This window comes from Silene latifolia, chromosome Y (assembly GCF_048544455.1).
Source record: "Silene latifolia isolate original U9 population chromosome Y, ASM4854445v1, whole genome shotgun sequence".
NCBI lineage: Eukaryota > Viridiplantae > Streptophyta > Magnoliopsida > Caryophyllales > Caryophyllaceae > Silene > Silene latifolia.
Genome location: NC_133538.1, coordinates 182,601,388 through 182,624,703, shown reverse-complemented (window position 1 = coordinate 182,624,703; position 23,316 = coordinate 182,601,388). Strand labels below are relative to the sequence as shown.

Genomic DNA, 23,316 nt, shown 5'->3' with positions numbered 1-23,316 from the left:
CGCACTCAAGGACACCAAAAAAAAATGGCTTGACAGAGCAGCAGTTGTTGCAGCTATATGACGATATAGCAACTACTGAACGAAACCTCCAAATAGCAAAGGAGAAGAGGATGGATATCATAGAAGAGAATAAGACTCTCTATGCATATCTAAGAATTGCATTTTTATCAATGTAATTCGTTTTTTAATTTATGTATTTATATATATATATATATATATATATATATATATATATATATATATATATATATATATATATATTAATTAAGTTTATCATGCATTCCTCTCTATCATCTTGCTTCTTCTTTGTTTTATTTTATTTAATTTGTTTTAGAAGCTAATAAATGCAGAAAAACAACAGTGACAAAACTAATTAAGCAAATAATACCTAGAGAAAGAACATAATGATCGATAAAAAAACATGCAAATCAAATAATTAGAGAAAGAAAATAATGAGTGAGATGACAAAACCTAAATTAAACCATGCATATTTACTTGATAATTAGAGAAAGTAAGAGACGATGAAACCAACAGTGACGGCGAGATGATAAAGCGACGCTGAGAAAGAGAGAAAGAGATGATGAGAAAGTGTGTGTTTGTGTTTGTGTATGTTTGTGTTTGTGTTAGGTTTGTGTTTTGTGGCTGTAGCTGATCTATGTTTGTGTGGTTTATAGTATGGAAAGTATTGACAACGGTTGTTAAACAAAAACCCGTTGTCATTACAGAATATATTAACAACGGATCCATAATAAACCGTTGTTAAAAAGTATTAACAACGGGTTTATAAATAACCGTTGTAATTACTTTTCACTAACTTTGCGTCAAATTATTAACAACGGTTGTGCATGTTTGACCCGTTGTTAAAACCTATAACAACGGTTATCGAACCATAACCGTTGTAATTAATTTTAGTAAAATTCGCGCCATCCGTTCTACAACGTCTTATGGTGATTTTTGTGAATAAGCGTTGTTTAAGGGGCGTTGTAGTTGCCTGGATTTGTAGTAGTGCTTCCCTTATATTAGAATAAGTAGACCGTCTACTGCTTAGCAAGTAAAAAACTGATTGAACCCTCCTAATAACATCTGTTTTTTTCTTTTCTATTGTCATCTGACCTATATTCCATAACTCCATCAATATCCTCTCATTCTAAAAAATAAGGATACTTGTTTAAAAACTCATAAATTGAAATTAGTGTTGATTTTTTTGAATCACTTTTGAAGACAGGTTTACCATTTCCGAAGCTAAAGAGGGTAAACTTGAAGAAGACGGAAATCCCATTAAATTAGGGAAAGAAAGGTGGAGTTTTAGAGAAGTTTTTGAGGCTAAATAATGTACAAATGATGAAATTTAATTTTTATGAAGAACTGAAGATATAAAAAGTGGGATTTGAAGAGGGATTTTCATGAGATTTGCTGGGTTTTAAAAGGGATGAATATGAGAGACAAAGAGAAATAGACAACATAGTTGAAGACAGAGAGAAAGACATCATATTGTCTTTGCAAATGCCCATAATTAAGGGAATTAAGCCCCAATTCCTAAAGTTAATAAGCTCAATGGCCGACCCTTAGATTATGGTGCTTATTGCTGCTGCTTCTTATTCTTGTTGTTGTTGTTGTTGTTGTTGTTGTTGATGATGATAGGGAGAGAAGAAGGCGACCGCAATCAAGGAATTTTGGGTTATGGGCTTATGGCTAGAATTCGTTGGAGTTGTATCTAAAGCGATGGTAGATTGGTAGTTGTTGAGATTTGGTATTCTGGATTTGTACTTTCATAGATTTAATGAGATAAGGGTAAGATTGGGGACTGAACTTTATGTTTTTTTACAGTTAAGGACCCAAACTTTAAAATTCTTCAGTTAAGGACTTCTTATTCCTTTCCGTTACCCTGCCGTTAGTTTTGGGTTTTGCCAGTTTACATTTTTTTTTAATTAAAAGTCAACCTCTAATTGACTAAGTATGTCTTTCCCTTATTCAGTTTACTTCTTCATTGTTTTTATTTATTTTCCTTCATATATTTCTAAGGCAAATTATATCCTGCTCCCAGGAGGAGGGAGCAGGATACTCTCATTCAGTTATTTGTATTAATTAAAAAAAAAAAAAACTCCCCACTACAACACTACAACGTCAGTTATGCATACTCTCTTCCAGTTTTCCCAAATTTTCCAAGTTCATAGTTTCCAATTATTTGTATTAAAAGTTAATATCTCTACGCTAATTTTTTCGGTGATTTTCATATGGAGCAAATATTTCATGATCATCATTCAATTGATTTGAATAAATCTGCGAACGAAGATATTGACATTGAATTCAATGTCACAAATCAAGGTATGTTTGCATTCACTAAAATTGATTTCATTCGATGATGACGACATATTATCTTTATCCTATGAATGTTGAATGATTCAGAAGTTATATGCATAATCTTTTATATGTATAATCTTATTTACGACACAATTTGCAGTATTTGATTTTTTGTTTTTATTGTTTTGTTTATTGAACAAATTTTCAGATAATTTCGATATGCATAACTTTGTATCTCATTATTCAACTGATACTTTGCTAACATGTTGTATATTCATTACTTAATATCTCCATATTCATCGAGTTTTCTGTGAATAAATATTATATTCACTTCTTAATTTCTTCAGATTCATCATTTTGTGCTAATAAGTCGTATATTCATTGCGGTCTATGAGCATATTCATAAATATGAAGTCAATGTATATATTCACTACTCAGTACCTGTGTATTCATTTGTCTTAGGATACTACATTAAACATATAAAAGAGCCAGTATCATGAAATAAAGCTTTTTTTTATCCTAATATTATAATGATTTGTTTCATAAAATAGCACTTACGTATTAATTACGGGAACATATTTACAACTAGTACAAATTATTTTTGCAGCATATGAGGAGTTCGTAGTCATCGAAGCCGATGAATCTGAGCTTCTACATAAAGAGGTAAAGAATGAGCAAGAAGCCTATGATCTTTACAATGACTATGCGTTTTTGAAGGGGTTTAGCATAAGGCGAAACAAGCAAAGGAAAAGATCAGATGGATGTGGCATATCAATGAAACAATATTGTTGTTCGAAAGAAGGCAATAAGAAATCAGATGCTAAATGTTACACAAAGCAAGATATAAGAACAGATTGCAAAGCAATGATTTGTTGTTATGTTGATGAAAAGGGAACTTACATCGTCACAAAACATCACATGATCCATAACCACAAGCTATGCCCAGAGAACAAGCACCACCTTCTCCGTTCCCATAGAAATGTAAGCAAAGAAGACATTGACTGGCTTATGAATTTGGTGGGCAGTGGCATTAAATTATCTGATGCTGTAAGACTAATCACGAAGGAAAAAGGTGGACTAGAAATGGTTGGATATACACCGAGAGATGCTTACAATGTGATTTCAAGGGAAAAGAAAAAGTGTATTGAAGGTACAGATGCACATGCCGTTATTCAAATATTCATGAGACGTCAACAGCATGAAGAAGACTTCTTCTTTGACTTTGAGCTAGATGAAGAAGGGAGATTATGTAATTTCTTTTGGCGTGATGGTCAGATGAAGAAGGACTACGATTTATTTAGTGATCCAACAATTACCGACACAACTTATAGAACTAATCGATACGACATGATTTGTGCTCCTTTTGTTGGAATGAATCACCATGGGAGAAATATAATGTTTGGTTGCGGCTTCGTGTTGAATGAGAGAACCGAGTCCTTCATTTGGTTATTCAAAATGTTCTTAAAATCAATGGGTGACAAGAAGCCATCGACAATAATGACTGATCAATCAGCCGCAATGGCAGGAGGTATTAAAGAAGTGTTCAAAAAGTCATGCCACCGACTATGTGTATGTCATCTAATGGAGAACACAAAAAAGCACATAATACATCTAAGAGCGCGAAAAGGATTTGTTGAGCTTTTTGATCAAGTTTTGAAATACGTTGATAGCGTTGCAGAATTCAATTTGTACTGGAACAATTAAGTAACTTGTATTTTCCTTCTGCATACATATATTACATTCATGCCACATTTGACGATGAATATGATTGTTAGCTTTTAGATATGGTCTTTTGTGCATAATTCATTATATATCTTAAATGTACTTTCACCATAATGAAAATAGTCACCAATGCAATTAAGAAAACTACTGAAATATTTTAAATGACATATCAACTTGGCATATGTCACACCATTCTTCTAACGTATTCATAACATGTGCTGCCATATTCTCATTTATTTTGTTATACGGACATATTCATCAATATGTACTGTCATATTCATCATAATTTCTAAATACGTAGCAATGTAATGAATGTAGTTCACTAATCATTAGTTCATTACAATGAATGTAGGATGGTCACTACCTATCAATGTGGGGACAATGACTGGCTTCTGAAGCTGTATAAAAAGAAAGAGCAATGGTGTCCGGCATATTCTAAAGAGCATTTTTCGGGAGGTATTTTATCATCTCAAAGGAATGAAACAACGAATGATTCCATCTCAAGAAGGCTTACTGCTACCGCTGGACTTTGTGATTTCTATTCTTGCTTTGTTGATGTCATATCTGAGTGGCGACGTAGAGAGAATGGTGAAGATTTTGACCGCCTTCAAGGGAATCCGGAAATGATTGCAAATCATATAAATATATTGACACATGCTAGAGAAGTGTACACCATTGAGCTTTACCATGTTTTCGAAGAACAATTTCTGAAATCTTGGACACTTCATCAAGATCTTTTTGAAAAAAATGATGACATATTCATTTATCATGTAGGAAGAGCAACAAATGATCAGATTGCAGGCTCAATAAAGCATGTTGTCATTTTCAACCAGAAAGAGAAGTCTATATATTGTACATGTCGGATGTATTCACAAGTTGGCATACTTTGTAGCCACAACTTGCGCATCATGAATTTACATTGTTTGGGGGATATTCCGAAGCAATACATTCTTAAAACATGGACAAAGGAAGCAATATCAACAACATCCAGTAACATGCATAGCCACTTGCCGCGCAAGGACAATATTTCAACTTACGTGTGGAGAACTCAAATGACAAGGAAGTTCAACGAACTTATTTCTGCCTCACATTGTAATAGCCGGAGTAGACAATATTTGGAAGAAGCATATCAGAAAACAAAATAACTTATAGATGATGAAATAGGTTGTATCATTAGTGAAGAATGTGATCCTATGCACGGTGATGAAGGTAATGTTGTGAGCATCCAAAATCCTGTGAAGTCGAGAAAGCCAGGTCAAAAAAATAAAAGGCGGAAATCTACGGTTGAGAAAATAAACAACATTGTGAGAGGACGAAAAGCTAAGAGTTTTAGAGTTGCTAACCATACAAGAAACATTGCAGAAGCTTCAGTTCAGGTAATTTTTCATTGTTAGCGAGTGTAGTTGTTATACGACTATGTGAATGTTTTACTTACCATTGTGAATATGAATTAATTTCATTGTGAATATGCTATTTATCCGTTATGGTACCATAATATAATTCTGAATCGTGTTTTGTTGGTGATTTTGTAGAGTGATGTCAACAACGTTGTTGGGGATGGTTATCTTGTGCATCCAACTAATGGCGGTCCTCTATTGATACCAATTCCAATAATTGATCAATATCTAAGGGTGCCATTGATGAAGACTCCTACGGAGTCTTACGTCCAAACCGCATGTTCAATTGGACATCGATTCAACCGCTTTACTCAAGCTCCAAATTCGGCCTCAACATCCAAGAGTTGTACGCCCCCTCAACATGAATACTTCTACAGCAACAATAGAGTTTAAATCCTTAGGAAGTTTTACATCTAGAATTCTATGTAGCATATATTCTCTGTTTTTCCATTGTCGTATTGAGTTTACACGTCGTTTTCATTGATGTGCACACTTATGTATTTTCTTGAGTTAGACATAGTAATTTTCATGAATATGAAGTTTGCATACTCATCTTATTGAAGAAAATCTATCAATTTTCTGAAATGTTCAACAATATTTATGTCTACTCTCAGGTACACTTGGGATTTCTGTCATATTCACTCTAACATGGAACATATTCATAGGTACTGATATTGTCGGCAAATTCGTTCAACATCTTGTTAAGTAACCATGAAAACAAAGATTGTCATTAAACTAATTCCATTCATACAGTACAAATTAGATAGCCATGGAAAAACACTGTTCCAAAAAATATGAATAACATTTAAGTTGCTTTTGTCCTCGACATTTTGGCCATTTTAACAATGAAAAACCAAGAACCACCAGCATTGACTTCATTTGTCTTCTCATCCATATTCAGATACGAGGAGTAGCACGATGTAAAACAATGCTCTTCTCTTCACTCATCATCCTCCTTCTATTTTCTTTACTTAGAATTATTGATGCACAATACCGACTTCGTAGATTCTTCAATATACGATCCTTCATTCCATAAATTCATTCAATATTAGGTAAAAAATTATTAAAAACAAAAAAACTATAAAGTAAGTAATATAAACTCACAATATTATTCTTAAATCCACTTTCCTAATTCTCGGTGTACCCAAAGTATGTTTCCATGTGCCACATAACATATACACCGCAATCATCATTTTTTTGTGAATTTTTCCAAGGCATATTTACCACGTGCATCGCGAAATCATTAGTATCAGCAGCCCTTGCATCTTTTGTCTCGGCCATGAAAAATACAAATGAATCCCTCTATGAAACACGAACATGTTAAACGTAAATTGGAATATAAGTTATATAAAATAATGTCACTTTAACGGAAACAAATGCTTACGATTGTTTCAGCTGTGTTGCCATATTGTTTTCTCATGTCAACTCCATCTGGAAGTTCTTGATCGTCTAAGATATGGATAGCATGCTTCTTGAAATGAATACAAAGAACATAATAATGACCATAATCATGTATAACAAAGAAAACCTACAAAAAAAAGACGACATAAACCATATTCATAGCTGCGAATAAACATATTCACAAGAAAGATAATATGTATTCATCAACAGAATTAAAACACACCATATCCATTTTCAGTATGTCTGGTTCTTTACTAGCCTCGAGCTCACTCCTAACGGCTTTATAAAACGCGTCAACATTACATCCTTTTTTACCTTTCGAAATTGCCACGTTTTTCAGTAAGGCCTGACAACCAACAAATGCCAACATGTAGAAACAAGATTCATTCAAAACGTATAATATCACTGAAGGAATGATATTAAATAAAAACAATTAATTACGATATCTTACATGACATGTAGGAGAGAAGAAGAACCGTTTGGGTGAACTTTGTGAGCGTTTCTTTTCCTCAAAATTTAGTAAGCGGCACCACACACTCAAAACAGAGTTGCAAACATGTTCACCTCCTACCAATGAATAAAGACCTTTTCTTGTACAAGATAAATAATTATCACTTTACATCTCCCTTCAAAATCGAAAATGACAATAAATATTAGTCGTCTGATCTGGATAACCTTATAAACTCAATATTAGGCGCAACTCAATTTTTGCGAAAACTTACTCATTTTCATCACCATTGTGAATATCATAATTCACAACGCTCCTTTGCAAACTACTCAAATCCTTTTGTGGGTCTACACATCGTAAGCAATATGGTGACCGCAATGCAGACACAAGGGTTTTTTGCTGCTTAGACCGAAGAACCATTTGCATTTTAGATTCAGTTTTATTGATGCAAGAATCAGCTTCAGGTTCAATGTATGTGCAAGAATTAGTTTCCAGTTGTTCATCACCAGCTTCATTATTTTATTCACCAGAATCTTCATTGTTTAGGTCACTACTGATTCCCAAACTGAAACTAGGCATCATAGGGTCAACCACCCTATCGATCTTTTTCTTCCTTCCGAGTCTTTCAATAACTTGAAAGACTTCCATAAATTCATCTGATTCAAATATTTCGTCGTCTTCACTGTTAAGCCGTAGATGATCATCATTTGTATCCTCCCCACTTACTTGACCTGATTTCTCTTCTGGAGAATGAGGATTGTCATCACCCAAATGAACGACAAGTTTGGGTATTTGTTTCAAAAACTTACTGCAGGGAAAGAACTTTGACGCCTTGTTCATCACTTCATTCCACTCTAGAAGACTTGTAGATAATTTTTTGTTTACAGCCAACACACTTTCAATGTACGCCTATATAGTAAAGAAAGAATCAGTTACTGAAACTTATATATTCATATAGCAGAAATAATATTCATAAAGGACTACCATATTCATAATATAGAATTAACATATTCATAATTATTAATTCACACTAATCATTTGATAGACTATCATATTTCGTCAATTGAACTGTCATATTCAATCAATTAATCAAACACTTTCATAGTTTTGAAATAACATATCGCTAGTACATATGATCAACACATTTAGAGAATCAACGGATATAATATCTACTTTAAAATATAAAACAAGTGTTACCTTCTTCTCCTCATGTATTTGTGATGAACTCGTCCCCTGGTCACCTTCCCCTCTACGTTCACCAACATCAGTACTTTGGGGTATTGCATCAATATCTACACTTGGGCCACCTTCTCTCTGGTTATAAAGTCTTGGCAGGTTCATCAGAATTTGCTTCAGTCTAACAAAGTCTTGTTGAGGAACATACCCTAACTGGTATAACTTAATCAAATTCATAGGAGGCACCACGCAACCTTGTCCATAACCACCTGCTCTTAACTCGTTATTCTTCCTTTCTGTGACCTTCTTATCATCCCAACCCAACAAAATCGGGAATTTTCTTTCGACGGTGCTGCTTTCAAACTCAACTCTATCTAAATAGAGTAACTACAAAATTCAGAAAATATAAGATCAATACAAAAAAAAAAAATTACATTAATATGTAAATTTATTGACAACCAACTTACCAGAACTACGATGAGAGGTCCACAGAAGAATCCTGATGGATTCTTTCTAAATTCTTTTACAGCTTTAACTAACGCTCGTATCACATATTCACACCAATTAAAGTTGCAGATTTGTGATGGTTCTAAAAGCGCCATTAGTAGCTTGTAGTTACAATGTCTTGCTTGGTGTCCATAAAGTAGATTAGAGAAAGTATATATAACAAAATCGACTTTGAAGTTGTCACCATGGCCATGAGTTAAAATTTTGTCGGGCATCGTAGTGGTAACAGGAGCAGTCACACCTTTTCTTACACCCCAACGTTTCTTCCAATTTATGATTGCTTCTTCGACAACCTCGTCATTACCTCTATCTTTAGCTTCCTCGACATATTTTGGACCACATGGTAATTTAAGTGCTAGATAAACATCAACTTCGGTAATGCAAAATGACGAATTAGGCGCCAATGATAATGTTAAAGAATAAGGATTAATGTTTCGCACTAACCAAATTCCCAGATCCCCACAAATTTGTGTAATATCCAATTCTAGAAGACACCCAAAACCAATTTCATTTATAGCTTCTCTCTGCTCAGGACTCAATCCTTTCATAAAATTCTGAAACTTAGCTATGCAAACTCTTGTTCTAAGAGACTTAGGAAACACATTTACCTCGCTAGAGTCTATTTCCATCGGAATTCCTCGTTTTCCACGACTTTTATTACGCCTGGCAGGAGTTTTGTTGCTGGGAACAATTTCTTTTGAAGCTGCATCTTCATTCCATCAACCCAATCGCCCACCTCCTCACCTTTACTCTCATCAACGCCATCGTCCTCCTCCTGACCTTCACTCTCATAAACGCTATCGCCCTCCTCCCCACTTTCACTCTCGCATTCCTCCTCATCATTACTACTATCACCTTCACCATCACCATCACAATCTTCGTCCCCATTTTCATCTTCTTCTTCATCTTCATATTCATCTTCTGACATATTTTCTATAGTCAAGCTTGTATCAACTTCATCATCTCCTAATAAATCTTCGGGGTTATTAGGTTTCTTATGCAAAATCGGATCTTCACCTGTTTTGCTTCGAACATTTTTAGCTCTACATTCTTCATCACTATCGTTGTTTCTGGTACCAACACTGCATCAAAAATCATAAAAAAATTACACATATTCACGCCATAAAGTGGTTGTATTCACAAGCCTATTGATCTCATATTCACACTATCTAACTGTCATATTAATAGAACAAATAGACATATTCACAATATGCAGTTGTAGTATTCACTTGCAAATTGTTCTCATATTTTCAAATGTCCAAGATTCAGCCCATATGTGATTCATATTCATACTACATAACAATCCCAGCCATAGTCACATAATATGTATGTCATATTCATGATAAAGAACTATCATAGTCACACAACCTAATTGCCTAATTCACAATGCGTTCATGACATATTCACACCTGATATCATTCACATTTACAGTTTGTGCGATATTCAAAACTTATAGTTGACACATTCACGCCATAGAACTATCATTGTCACATAACTTTGCTGATCTAATTGACATTATTCGCTCAATATATCATTCATTTTCACAGTTGTTCAATATTCACAACAAGAATGTGTCATATTCACAATAAGAATGGTACTTTATTCACATAAGCTTGCACACATATTCACACCATTTTTATTCAAATCAGCATGTTCTTTGATATTCAAAATTTATACTGGACATATTCACCATACTTTTAATAATTCATACAACTGATTGACATCTCCCTTTAAGCCATTTTCGTGTCATATTCATATATTCACATATTCACAATTTATAGCTATATACTCAACGAATATTCACAGTTTGTACGTCTAAAAGATAATTATTGTCGAAAAACTCAGCGTTTTAATCCTCCGCGGCTTTTAATTTTAGGATAACCCATAATCACCTATTATAACAAATTAACAATCAATGATGACCGAAAAACATAAATATAATTGCAATTACTAATCAATATTGAGAGAACATACCTGATTAGACGATTAAATGAGATTAATAGTGTATATTTTGTTGGGTTTTGGTGAATATAATGCAATGTTTGAAATTGGGGAAAAAATTAGGGTAGAGGTTTTAAGCAACTGTTTTTGGAAAGGAAGGAGAAAAATGAGGAGTGGGTTTTGGGTAGTTCCAAATTTGACGGTTGACTTTGTTAATTTTTTTTTTTTTTAATGTATAAAGAGTACATAGTACTATACTCCTGGGAGTATAGTCTAAGGATTGCATTTCTAATGCACACCTCTTAGATCTTGATTAAGAGTTGTAATGAATTTTTTTTGGTCATTTAGTGAATGTACTACCCGATATAGTAAAAAGAGGATAATTGAAGAAAAGAGAGGTCAAAATATTTACCAAAACTTAAAAGACTTTTGTTCTCTACATGATTTATAGAGAAAAAAATTAAAAACAAATTTTATCAATTAATGAGTTGAGGGGAAAGTGAAACAGTTAGGGACGTTATGCATAACTCCGTCAAATAAGATAATTTCATTTAAGTATTCAAAAATTTAAGTTATAAAACTAATTAAGAGCATGTTTGGCCTCGATTCTCAAAAATGGGTTTTTGCTTTTCAAGTTTAATTTTTCAAAAGCGTTTTTCAAAAGCAGAAGCAACAAATTGCTGCTTCTATTTCTATGGGCAAAAATATGGAATTTTAGCTTTTGAGAATTTTTTTTTAACTTTTAGAAAATAGTATGTTTGGCCAAAAAGTGTTTTTGAGGCCAAAAACACTTTTTCAAGCTAGGTCAAACACACACTAAATCCGACACATGAAAATGCACCGGCTGATTTCTTTTCGTAATTTTAAGAAAATCCTTTATTTATAGATGAACTAGTATATTCTACTCATACAGTCATACTAGTTAAAATATAATCTCAAATTATCTTTTCTTCACAATTCATTGTTTTTTCTTTCTTCAAGAATATATAAACTTTTAAAACTTCCACATAGACACAAGATAATAATCATAACCACTCCGTAACAACAAATTTGTGTTAATCTGCAAGTAAGAGATAAAAACACAAAGAAATGCAACAAAATAATAATTTTATTAATTCAAAAGATTTCAGGTACAATCTACTAGTTATTCTACTGATTCGATTTTCGCAATTTGAATGAATAGGAGGGTCTTGATTTGAAGACTTGGTTCTCCTGTGACGCTTTTGATTTGCTTCTCTTCAATTGACTGTAATGTATGCTTGACGTCGGGTCAAAGAATAGTTTAATATCCAAATCTAGATGACTAGAAATGAATATATTTTCTCTCTTATTTTTCTCTTGGGAGTGATTTTTTTGTCAAGAGGGTTTTGTGGAGAGGTTTTGATTTTTGTAGGATGTACTTGTGAATTTTGTAATTGTGGTCATTTTTTGTGATTAGTCCCAAATGAGAGTGTTTGCTCTTCATTTTATAAGACTCGCTCTTTTGTGTTCGGTAAACACATGCAACCAATTCCCCTTTCTTTCTCGTTTGCCTTGCTAATCTCACGCTAGTTGCCCATAATTGGTGGAACAATATTCATACTGTTATTGACCAAGTCATCAAGTATTTCTCTTAAAAAAAAAAAAACAATCATTATCCTATGATGAAATATGTATACACATGGCCAACCTTTACGTCAACAATGCATGGTCTTCCATTTCTTTGAGAAATTATGGGCTTCTTGAGTCCAATTTGGACTTAGCACTATTATTTTCGGATTTATCATTTACGTCCCATACTTTGTATTAGATATATAGTATAACCCATTTTCCGATTGAACCGATTTTATATCTTGACAAGATGGACTAAGTACCGTATATTTGTTCGGGCTAAAATTCTCCGACCCATTTCTCAAACGATAAAATTTCACATAAGTTAATATTTGACCTTGACCCCATTTTAAAAATGTAACACACATTTTTATGTCTACAAATTTGCCCCCTCAGAATTGAGTCACGTACACGAATTTGAGTGTTTAAGCGTGAGTCAATCCCAACATTTTACTTGTGTAGCCATGTGGAGAATCATTTACATTTTGCAGGAATGTAGCAGTTTGTTGTTCGCGAACTACATAGCTGAAACTTGGAATTTTTTTTAGCTCTCCTTGCACAAGTAGGACTTCAAGCAAATTAAACTTAGCTGGTATCAAAATCTCGAATCTCCTTAACAAGATAGACTTTAGCATCTATCATTGACCAAACTCTCTATCTCCTCAAGCCAACGTTGCCATATAAAAGGAAGAGTAGGGCTTTCATTTTTTTTTTACAACAGACTTTCTTCTACGTCCGAGATAATTTACAATAAAAAAAATTTCTACTCCGACCAAAGGCACGCCCGACGAACAGGCTGCACTCAAGTCCGCCTTCGTAAGAATTCAAAGTTTACTTCGACCCTCGCCGACGAAACAAAAGTCACAAAGAAACGACCAAAATTACAGGTTTGTAGGTGAGCAAAATTTTGAGATTTTACTCACCAATTTTTTTTTGTATGCAGCAGTGTATCATTCCCGGCACCGTAAAATGAACTCCTCGTCATTACGAACAACTTCATCCTCGACGTGTGCCCAATGCTCATTGTTAACTCAGCGCGGTCCACGATTCTCAAAGTTCAAAATTTACCCCTCTTTTGGCGTATGAATTGCGAAATCAGGGTGTTCGTTGAGATTTACATTGGGTATGCCTCGTTGACCAGTCAAGTGCCCCGCCAATAGTGACGCCATGCTTCTGAATTCACCTTACTTGTGACTTACGGACGCCCAGATTAATGGTTCTCGCCATCTGCATCATTCTCAACATTTTATTCGTTGACGATAGCAAAAACGCCACTTGCTTTGTGAAAGACACAAGGAACCAGTCCCGATGATTCCCTTTTTGACGATGACGAAACTCCGCAATTGACATGATAGCTGCAAGCCCAACGCAATGCCTCTGCGTCGCCTTACTCGTGACTTAAACTCGAATCCGGCGGCTAGATTAAACTCCGTAGAGAAACTGTGCAACCAGTGATTTGTCAAGTGCCACGCACAACCACGGTAAAGACGGCGCTAATTGGAACTAAAATTTATGCGCAAAAACTGAGCTCGTGAAACTTGACCAGAATCCATATCGGCTGAAATGAAAATCGACGCTAATTGGAACTAAAATTTATGCGCAAAAACACAAGCAGTGTCCACCTCATCGACTTATAGACGCCTCTGCTAGTCTGCTTGTTGACGGAACGGTCCTAGTACTTTTATTTTACGACGACGAAACCCGCCATCGACCGGATATTATCTCGATGCCGCCAGAACACGTCGACATCTGCTTTCGAAGACGAATAATCAGTCACCTATTGAAGGCCACGCTATGACATCTGAAATCTGAGTGTGACTTTTGGGACTCACGAAGCGGAGCCAATTGTTATCTTTGGTATGAAACTATGACGGCGACCGAAAATAAACTTGACTTAGTGGGCAGTTTGAGATACAGTGGACTTGAATATGAGCCAAATTGAGATCAGTGGCTGATTTGTTTGACTCTGCTTCCATTTTTACGAAACACAAAATCTCATTATAGACGCCACATATCCGTCTATAACTCTAAAGACGGGCCAAATACAATACCACATTTCTAATAGGACAAGCAACAAGTGGGGTGTTGGGGCCAAAAATGTCACTACTTTCAAGCTCTTTGACACGTCTTTAACTATAGACGAATATATCCGTCTATAGCAAGACTCGCTGTTTATGAAAATGGTTTGGTTTTATGGATTTTCAGGGGAACAAGGAATTTGTGTGAAGACTTTGACTTCATTTTCTATATTTTATATTTCAATGTCACGTTTCATCATACACCCCATTACTTCACTTTATATTTCTTTCCTTGTTATTTTTTTAAAGAAATAAATAATTTGAATTGTCTTTTTAATTTTTTTTTTTATTTTTTTAATAAGGAGATAATATGGTGCATTTCATGACGACGAATTCTCAGACGATTGGCAAGGAGTACTTACTAACGGTCGAACAAAGGGAATAGATAACGGAGTCAAACACGCCATCTTGCCCCCTGTTGTCCCTTTGCTAAGTACTGTTGATATTCACCGAACTTGTACTATTAGCGGCTAGAAGTCGAAGGCTCTTAGCTGCTGCTCTGTTAGTTGTATGATCAAGATAGCAACGTCGTGCCACCTTTTTCCGAAGTTGTTACACTCTAGACTCTCCAAAGATAAAATTTAACAAGCGTCATCGTTAGCTTTTGATTTGAATCCTCCATATTCGCGTTAATGGGAATGGTTAGAAGACATTTTTTTTTTACACTTGGGAGTGTATTTTTTTTTAACCATGCATAATAATAAGTTGAGCCATATTTGTTTTTTAAAAAAAATTCTCAATCTCGCATATCCATTTTTGTCTTGCCGTACATAGTTTATACTCTTATTGGTCCGGAGTTAAAAAAAGTTTTTTTTTTTGTTTGGTGTCGTTTGGGTGGTTTTACAAGAGTGAGGATTTCTTTTTTGTTGCCAATAGTTTTGACTTTTTTGTATTTATTAATCAAATTTTGAAGTAAACACACTTTTTTTTAGGGTGAGACGGTGCCTTGGAAGCTTTTTCCGAATCTCACTTGTGTTTGTTCATTGACGACGACGCTTTTGTATTGCGAGCTTTCTCTATTTTTCTCAGCATTTGACTTTATGACAAGTCTCGGTTCTTTGAAGCTTTTTCCGAGTCCCAATTTTTTTTGATCGTTTGACGAAGATTTTGTTGCTTGATGACCACAGAGTAATTGTCAATGTTCATTACTCAACTTTACAATGAAGACCTCGTGCTTGAGAGCTTTCTCGAGATCGAAATCTACAAGTATTTATTTGAAGAATTAATGCTTGAGAGCTTTTTCCAGATAGAGGTCCAATTTCACCATTTAATTTTGATGAAGTCTTGGTTCTTGTGAGATTTCTCCAACTGTTCATCGTTCAACTTTACGACAAGTCTCGGTACTTAGAGTCTTTCTCCGAATCTTCATCATCAAAGTTTATGGCATAGTCTCGGTGCTTGAAAGCTTTCTCCACGACTTCACCTATCTTTGATAATTTTGACCAAAACTTGAAACTTGTGTGAATTTTCGCCAAAATTACATCGTGACAATTAAAGACTTTTGGTGCGTAGAAGCTTGAGTGCTTTTACGTCAAAATAGTACATCTCGAAGGATAAGCAACGATTTGATACTTAACGATGCCCCCAAGATACGAACGTTGAGTTTTTTTTAGGTGTGGCTGGACTTGAGTAAGGCTCAAGCTGCCTACGTACTCGTAAAAATAAGAAATTATTTGATCACATCAAGCCAACGTAGTTCCTGCAAAACAAAGTCAATTTTGTTCAAGGGTTTTGGCCGCACCTAAGCAAAAGGGTTTTACTTAAGCTGCCTACGTACCTACAAAGTAATAATACTTTGCAGGATCAAGTCAACGTAGTTCATCAAAGGGAAATTTGTGTTTGGAATTTTTTTGGTTTCGTTTTTTTTTTTTCCGGTTTTTTATTTTTTTTTTTGGTTATTGTGCAGTTTAGGCTCGTGCTCAGGAACTTGTTGCGAAATCGTCATCTTACGCGTAATAGCGTTTCAAGAACTTGGCATTGATCGGACCAACACGTACTCCATCACTATCGACAAACTTGTACGTGCCGTTGGTATAGACTTCTTGCACAACATATAGTCTGTCCCACTTGGAAGTGACCTTGTTTTCGGACTTGGTCTTCAGACTACTGCCCCTCGGAACTTTGTCACGTGTACCTTTTTTGGTGTCTTAACGTGGCGGGGTCCCGATCCATTTTGCTTTGACTTGAAGTCGATAACGAGCGCCCTAACTTGTCTCGAAGGCAGATTCACTTGGCTTGACTTGGAAGTCGATAATGAGGACCTTAACTTGTCGTAAGAATGATCCATCTTTCTTGTAATATCACCCTGTCATTATCTAACTTGGCGGGCGAATTTGTGTTTGACTTGGAAGTCAAGGCGTACCAAAACTTGATGTAAAGGTAATGGTTTTTTTTTTTACGTCACCCTGTCATTATCGGACTTGGCGGATGATCAGTCGTGAGATAACTTCTTGAGTTTTTTTTTCTTGACTTGGAAGTCGATGGCACCTCAACTTGTGCCTAGGTTGATTTTCTTCATGTCATCAACATCGCTTGGACACCATCTTCGAGAGTTTTAGGAGTTTCACCAACTTCCATCTCATCATCCGAATCTTGGCACTTTTGTGCCGTCACATGGTTGGACGAGGCAATATCCCGAGCGATTTTCCTTTGACTTGACTCCTCTTGCGGATTTGTGAAGATGACGGTACGTTCTTTTATTTTTAGTGACCTACCCGTGGTTATTTCCACTTTAAGATGACGTTTCATTCGAGAGGGAATTACACTATTGGTATCCTTGCTGAGGTCGACTGCAACATTTGTCTTTGAGGACTTCTTGTGCTTTCGTCGACACCTCTTTTGCACCTTTGAGCTGCCAATGCGATTGAAGAGTGATTTATTTACCTCACTCCCTCCAATGCGAGTGAATACTAACGCATTTGGTCTTTGTTGTTGAGAACATGATGTTAATTGCACCCGGACGGTCTCTTCCCTTTCTCCGAGCCTGTCGAACACGGAAGAGCGAGGAGTAGAAGTTGGTTGACCCAGCCTGTCGAAAACAGACCTTTGTGGCAACATTTCTGTGTTATCGCCTTCACTTTCCGTCAGATCTGCCACAATATATTGTGATGACGCTTGATTTGCTGTACTTCGTGCATAAATTTTAACGGGCTCGGGAGGCGAAAAACCAATACCAACCTTTCCGATTTCGAGCTTGTTCCCTTGAGGGAATTTCTTTTTCATTTGGTTTAAACCATACGGGGTGACTTCAATCACTTGGCCTAATGGAGTTGGATCTTTAAAATCGTACCCGGACTTCGACATGAACTTGTAATAATTTGGATCGAATCTTCCCTTTGTCGACTCTTCGCCACATGTTTGGTCCTCTTTCATCGACGCTGTCGTAAAACCGGGCAGAGGTTGTTTACTCTTCGTAAAGCGATTTGTTCTTGCAACCGAAACGATGACATTGCTTTTCAAATTTTGCAGATCGTCATCATCAATTGTTCTAGTTGATGCGGATGCTTTATTTCGAGGTGTGCACTCTATGAAAGGTGTCTCTCCATCTTTACGCTTTGATTTTGGCACGTACATAAGGATTGATGTTGCTTTTTTGCGTGATCGGAGCAACTTTCTTTTCGGCAGAGTTCACATTTGTTTGACTCGTCTTTATGAAGACGCTTTCATGATGTTTGACTGTTGTCAAATCCTTTTCGGTAGGAATTTCGGCGTCATCCGTCTTTTTCGGAACTTTGGTCCCAGTCGAAGAGATCGTTGATGGTAGCATCTCAGTTGGCGTGTCGTTCTCTTCCTAGAATCGAGCATCAGCAAAGTAGGACCCCACCGTAGAAAAAGGCTTCACATCGCCATTTATTTTTTTCTCACCGTCTCTGTAGTATTTCAGGCATTGATGTAGGGTTGACACTACAACACCATTTTCGTGAAGCCAAGGTCGACCAAGTAACAACTTGTATGACGCTTTGGCATCGATTACTTGAAAAGGCGTGGTGGATAACATATCTCCCATTGAGATTTTGACACTGCTCCTGCCAATTGCTTTTTGTCCACCGAGATTGAAGCCTTGGATCATCAAACGACTTTTGGCGAGCTCGCTTACAGAAATCCCAAGCTCTTCCACAGTGGCTTTCACCATTATGTTGACGGCTGAACCTCCGTCCACAAAGATGCGACTCACCTTCCTTTCCTGAATGTATGCAAATACAAACAAAGGGCGATTGTGTAGCTTTGATCCTAATAGCAATCTTCATCAGTAAAAGCGAGCGCGGCATTGCAAGCAACACATTTTTTTGATTGATCTGCAGGCTCTTCTGCGACTTTAAGTTTATCAGCATAAGCTTCTGGGTGAAGAATCGCCAAAGACAATGTTTGACGCATCTCTTCGGGGACGTGAAACATTTGTTGCCATCCCATACATGCAGGCAATGCGTCTAGGATTGCATCAACCTTTTCCCCATTGGTCGAATTTGACGAGGATTTTTTAGTCAGATCGTCTTCACTGCGATTTTCCTCAACAACGACAGAAGACATGGTGTTCACCGAAACTTGTTCAAGGTAATGTTTGGGAAAATAGTCTTGTAACACCATGACTCGACGTGACTTTGACTTGACTGTCTTAGACGATACGACATCTGGCGAAGAATCCATGACGATTCCTTAATCTTTCTTGTGTGAAGATCTCCGTACTTTCTGATGATTTGATCTTTGATTTTGAGGCACCGACGCCTGACTTTTTTGCTTCTTTTGTCGACGCCTAGTCACAAGGGTCCACCCTTCATCACCGTCCTCTAGATTCTGAATGCGAGAAGTTGGTGATATGACGAGCTTAGACTCATTGGGCATAACGACGATCACCGGCTCAAGAGTTCCAAACTGAATCATTCGTGCACATTCCTTTACTGCCGAAAGAGGACATGTCTTAACACCTTCGACGTTTACACGTGCTACGATGTAATTGGATTCGGCGGTATCTTCATGGTCCAAGAGAATCTTCCCTTCTTCTGCTAACTGCATTATTTTCTCTTTGAGGGTTATGCACTTTTCTAACGGATGACTCACAACCCTATATGATATCGGCAATACTTCGGATCAGTCGTACGTCCAGCTTCATTTGGTCATTTAGACTCAGGAAGCTCGATCACCTTCTTTTCCAAGAGATCATCCAACATGCCGGCTAGATCGGAATCCGAAAAAGGATACTTCTTCTTCTTGAGCTCTTTCAAAGTTGGGCGTGGCTTTCGTGTATCCTTTGAAAAGGTTTCCATCTTCGTGTCTGTTTTAGGTTGCGCCGAGATTTTCACACGATTAGAAGTAAAAATTGTCATAACCTCCCTTGAAATGCTACTGGACGCCTTGTCGTTTTTTTAAAACTCTTTTCTCTCTGTCTTTGGTTCTGAATAAGTAAAAGTCATCCTCCATGGTTAGCGATAGTAATATCCATATCGTGAGCTCGAATGGCTAAATCCTGGAATGTTATTGGCTTGTTTCCTTGGAGGATGTAGACTAGCTCCAGATTCATTCCATGGATACACATTTCAATAGCAGAAGTCTCAGACAGACGATCTTTTCACTCGAGGCTTAACGCGCGCCACCTATTGATGTAGTCGATAACGGGTTCGTCCTTCCATTGCTTCGTGTTAGTAAGTTCCGTCATGTTTACAATACGCCTGATACTGTAGAAGCGATTAAGGAACTCTTTTTCCATCTGGTCCCAACTGTCGATTGACTCGGCGCTTAGATCCGTATACCAATCAAAAGCAGCCCCCTTCAGAGATCGGACAAATTGCTTGACGAGGAGATCATTATCAGTACCGGCAGTGTTACAAGTTTCAATGAAATGGGCGATATGTTGCTTGGGATTGCCCTTTCCATCAAACTGCTGAAACTTCGGTGGTTGGTAGACAATAAGCATCCTCAAATAATCAATCCTCTTATAACTTACGCATCAGGGCTAACACATACGTAAAACAATGCATAAAGAAGCAAAAGAACACCTTTGAATTAAAGAAGCAAAAGAACACCTTTGAATTAAACATAATATGCAACGAAGTCAAAAGATAAGCATATGATCCAAAACAGGGGTCACTAGATCGAGTGCAGCCTACTCGATCGAGTAGGTGAAGGTCAGAAGCGCGTATAAGAAATTACCTGGACTACTCGATCGAGTAACAAGAGGTGCACTCGATCGAGTAAAGGCCACTTGATCGAGTACCCTACGCAGTTCTTAGCACTGTCCAATTTTTGTAAAACGGTCATATCTCACTCGTTTCTTGGTCATTTTGGGTGTGTGACCTATCGTTAGAATCGTAACAGAACAAGATATCACCTCCAATTGGAATCACATCAAAATCATATATACATATCAAGTTATAACAGTTTAAATACAACTTCTCTATAATTGAACAACATAACTATTTGATTTTCCCTTTCAAACAACTTAAATATCAACAACGTGAACGAAAGAGACTCGATACTTGTAAAGCCATTATCCCTAACCACATGTTACTATCTACCAAAAGCCAAACAATAACATCTATCATGCTCATATAACATTCAACTTATCAATCATGTACTACCCACATGCTTTAACTTTATAACTTTTCGTAAAACAAAACATACTTATACATTACAAATTCTATTCCCATGTTACTAATACAACCATATTACAACTCCACTTCGTCACGTAAACATATTCTTAATCACGAAATTCATATTCTCATGCAATTGTCACTCCATCTTTTCCAATCAATTCATCCATTTCAACCACATTCTTCATCAAACATGTGCATATGAAACAACAGTAAACAAGTATATAACCTTATTATATAACTTTACGCAAGCAAGATCATGTATAATCATATCACATCCCCTAATCACATGTTACTAGTATAGCCATATTATAAATTCTCCCTTTCATCACATAACATGCTCTTAATCATAAATCACATTCTTTTGCAGTAATTACTTCATATTTTTCCACCACATCCTCCATTCAATAACATCTCATCCATCCATCATATCCATATAAACATTAGTAAACACATAGCGATCCCATGACACCCCATATTTACCGGCTTAAAGTTTTAGGGCGAGTTCGCGACTTTAGGACGTCTCCTAAGTCTTTGCATTAGCTCCTAACAACTCCTACCCGGGTTCATTTTATTTTGACTCTCTAGATTCATTGGGCTCATTAGTTACAGGTTCCAAAATCCTCGCTCTGATACCACTTTGTAATACTCCCATACTCCAAGTGCCTTACCAGGACCACTCAAGGCATGGAAATGCTACCATCTCGGTTACCCAAGGCAATGTATATCAAATAAATAATAACGAAACGTACTTTATTAAATATATTTAAAGCGATACAAGTCCAAAACCGAAACTGTCAAAAGAAAATACAACTGTTCCAAAAAGCTAACTCAAATGAAGTAAATAAATGTTTAAGACACTGCGGAAGACTTCTAGACATCTCGTGGCAACTCAGCACAGCTATCACATGCGCGTCTATCTCATACCTGCTCAATAACTGCTCACCACCCCCGAATGGATCACCACAGTTTTCAAAACATTTAAACGGGGTCAGTTACTGATTACACAAAAACAATACAACAGGAACAATACACAATCATCCAATCTCCATCATAACTTCACACACCTGACTACACACTAAAGTGTGTAGTCCTGCCAGAATACTCATCACCATTGTTGTCAGAATCGCGATTCGATCCAACGATTCTACGATTTTACGATCCAAAAATGCTTGACCGATCCTGGATCCTACGATTCTATCATAGTTCTAGAATCTTACGATCCTATTAATTTGAAAATTTCTAGAGATGGGATCATAATACGATCCTACGATTTTATGATCCTACGATCCGATTTCATAATAAAAAAATTAATATATATTTTTATATAACGACATCGTAAAACCCAAATTTCGTGTAAGTTTTTATACTGTGATACTAAAGTCATTGATTACCAATATTATTAATAAATAAGTGTTTTGATTTTCAATTATATGTTTTTACCAAATACAAAATTATTTTTAGTGAGTTTGTAGAATCTTGCGATTCTACGATCCGATTCTACCGATTCGATCCTACCCTCCCCATCGATCCAAAGTAGAATCTCGATCCTGACAACATTGCTCATCACAACAAGTATTCCACACCACCAGTGGGGGACCACAGCTGTTCCCACCTGAGCCCCGCTCATATCATCCGAGCGATAAATCCAAGTTCCTAAATGTGCACATCCCTTCTAAGGCGGGTTCCATAGAAGGCGAATCAAGGGCGTGAAGCCACTCCCGCAAGTGACTCCACTCAGCCGAGGACGCACCTTGCAAACCACAGACAATAATACAAAAACGACATTATACAATCAACAATCACCAATTCTAAATCCGATATGATATAAACCAACAACAACGATTAATCATCAACAAAGCCATGTAAAAAATACAGAGTAGGGATACCCTACCTGGAATATCAATCACACGACCGTCACAGCAGCTAATCAATACCGTTCCTCTACGAATCCTCCTCCTATAACACATATGCATACAATTATCACCTAACAGTACAATCCTCCCAAAACCCCCAAATCTACCCAATTAGGGTTTTAAACAAACTTATCAAATCATTATAAAAATTATACAATAATCTTACCCTTGACGCGACAAACTCAACGGTATAAAGAACAAGACAATCCGCCGATCCTAGCCTTGGGATTTGCTAATAACGCGACGACTGCGAAC

General features: G+C 36.5%; 2 protein-coding genes across 2 annotated transcripts; one reads left to right on the top strand and one right to left on the bottom strand.

The window, feature by feature from the left end:
• Window positions 1-2,234: 2,234 nt before the first annotated feature.
• LOC141629567 (protein FAR1-RELATED SEQUENCE 5-like) lies at window positions 2,235-6,129 on the top strand. The gene is made up of 6 exons (XM_074442546.1): window positions 2,235-2,325; window positions 2,909-3,989; window positions 4,376-5,115; window positions 5,233-5,399; window positions 5,556-5,766; window positions 6,035-6,129. The coding sequence occupies exons 1-6, from the start codon at window positions 2,235-2,237 to the stop codon at window positions 6,127-6,129; spliced, it is 2,385 nt and encodes a 794-aa protein (XP_074298647.1).
• A 1,443-nt stretch (window positions 6,130-7,572) lies between these two features.
• LOC141629566 (uncharacterized) lies at window positions 7,573-9,500 on the bottom strand. The gene is made up of 3 exons (XM_074442545.1): window positions 8,913-9,500; window positions 8,467-8,832; window positions 7,573-8,178 (listed from the first exon to the last, which is right to left on the bottom strand). The coding sequence occupies exons 1-3, from the start codon at window positions 9,498-9,500 to the stop codon at window positions 7,789-7,791; spliced, it is 1,344 nt and encodes a 447-aa protein (XP_074298646.1). The 3' UTR covers window positions 7,573-7,788.
• Window positions 9,501-23,316: the final 13,816 nt, after the last annotated feature.

Coding starts and splice junctions, on each gene's coding strand:
- LOC141629566 (XM_074442545.1), bottom strand. CDS start 9,500: ATGAAAGGATTGAGTCCTGAGCAGAGAGAAGCTATAAATGAAATTGGT. Junction 8,833..8,912: donor GACCTCTCATCGTAGTTCTG/GTAAGTTGGTTG, acceptor TGAATTTTGTAG/TTACTCTATTTAGATAGAGT. Junction 8,179..8,466: donor AAATACATGAGGAGAAGAAG/GTAACACTTGTT, acceptor TTTACTATATAG/GCGTACATTGAAAGTGTGTT.
- LOC141629567 (XM_074442546.1), top strand. CDS start 2,235: ATGGAGCAAATATTTCATGATCATCATTCAATTGATTTGAATAAATCT. Junction 2,326..2,908: donor ATTCAATGTCACAAATCAAG/GTATGTTTGCAT, acceptor TTATTTTTGCAG/CATATGAGGAGTTCGTAGTC. Junction 3,990..4,375: donor AGCGTTGCAGAATTCAATTT/GTACTGGAACAA, acceptor CAATGAATGTAG/GATGGTCACTACCTATCAAT.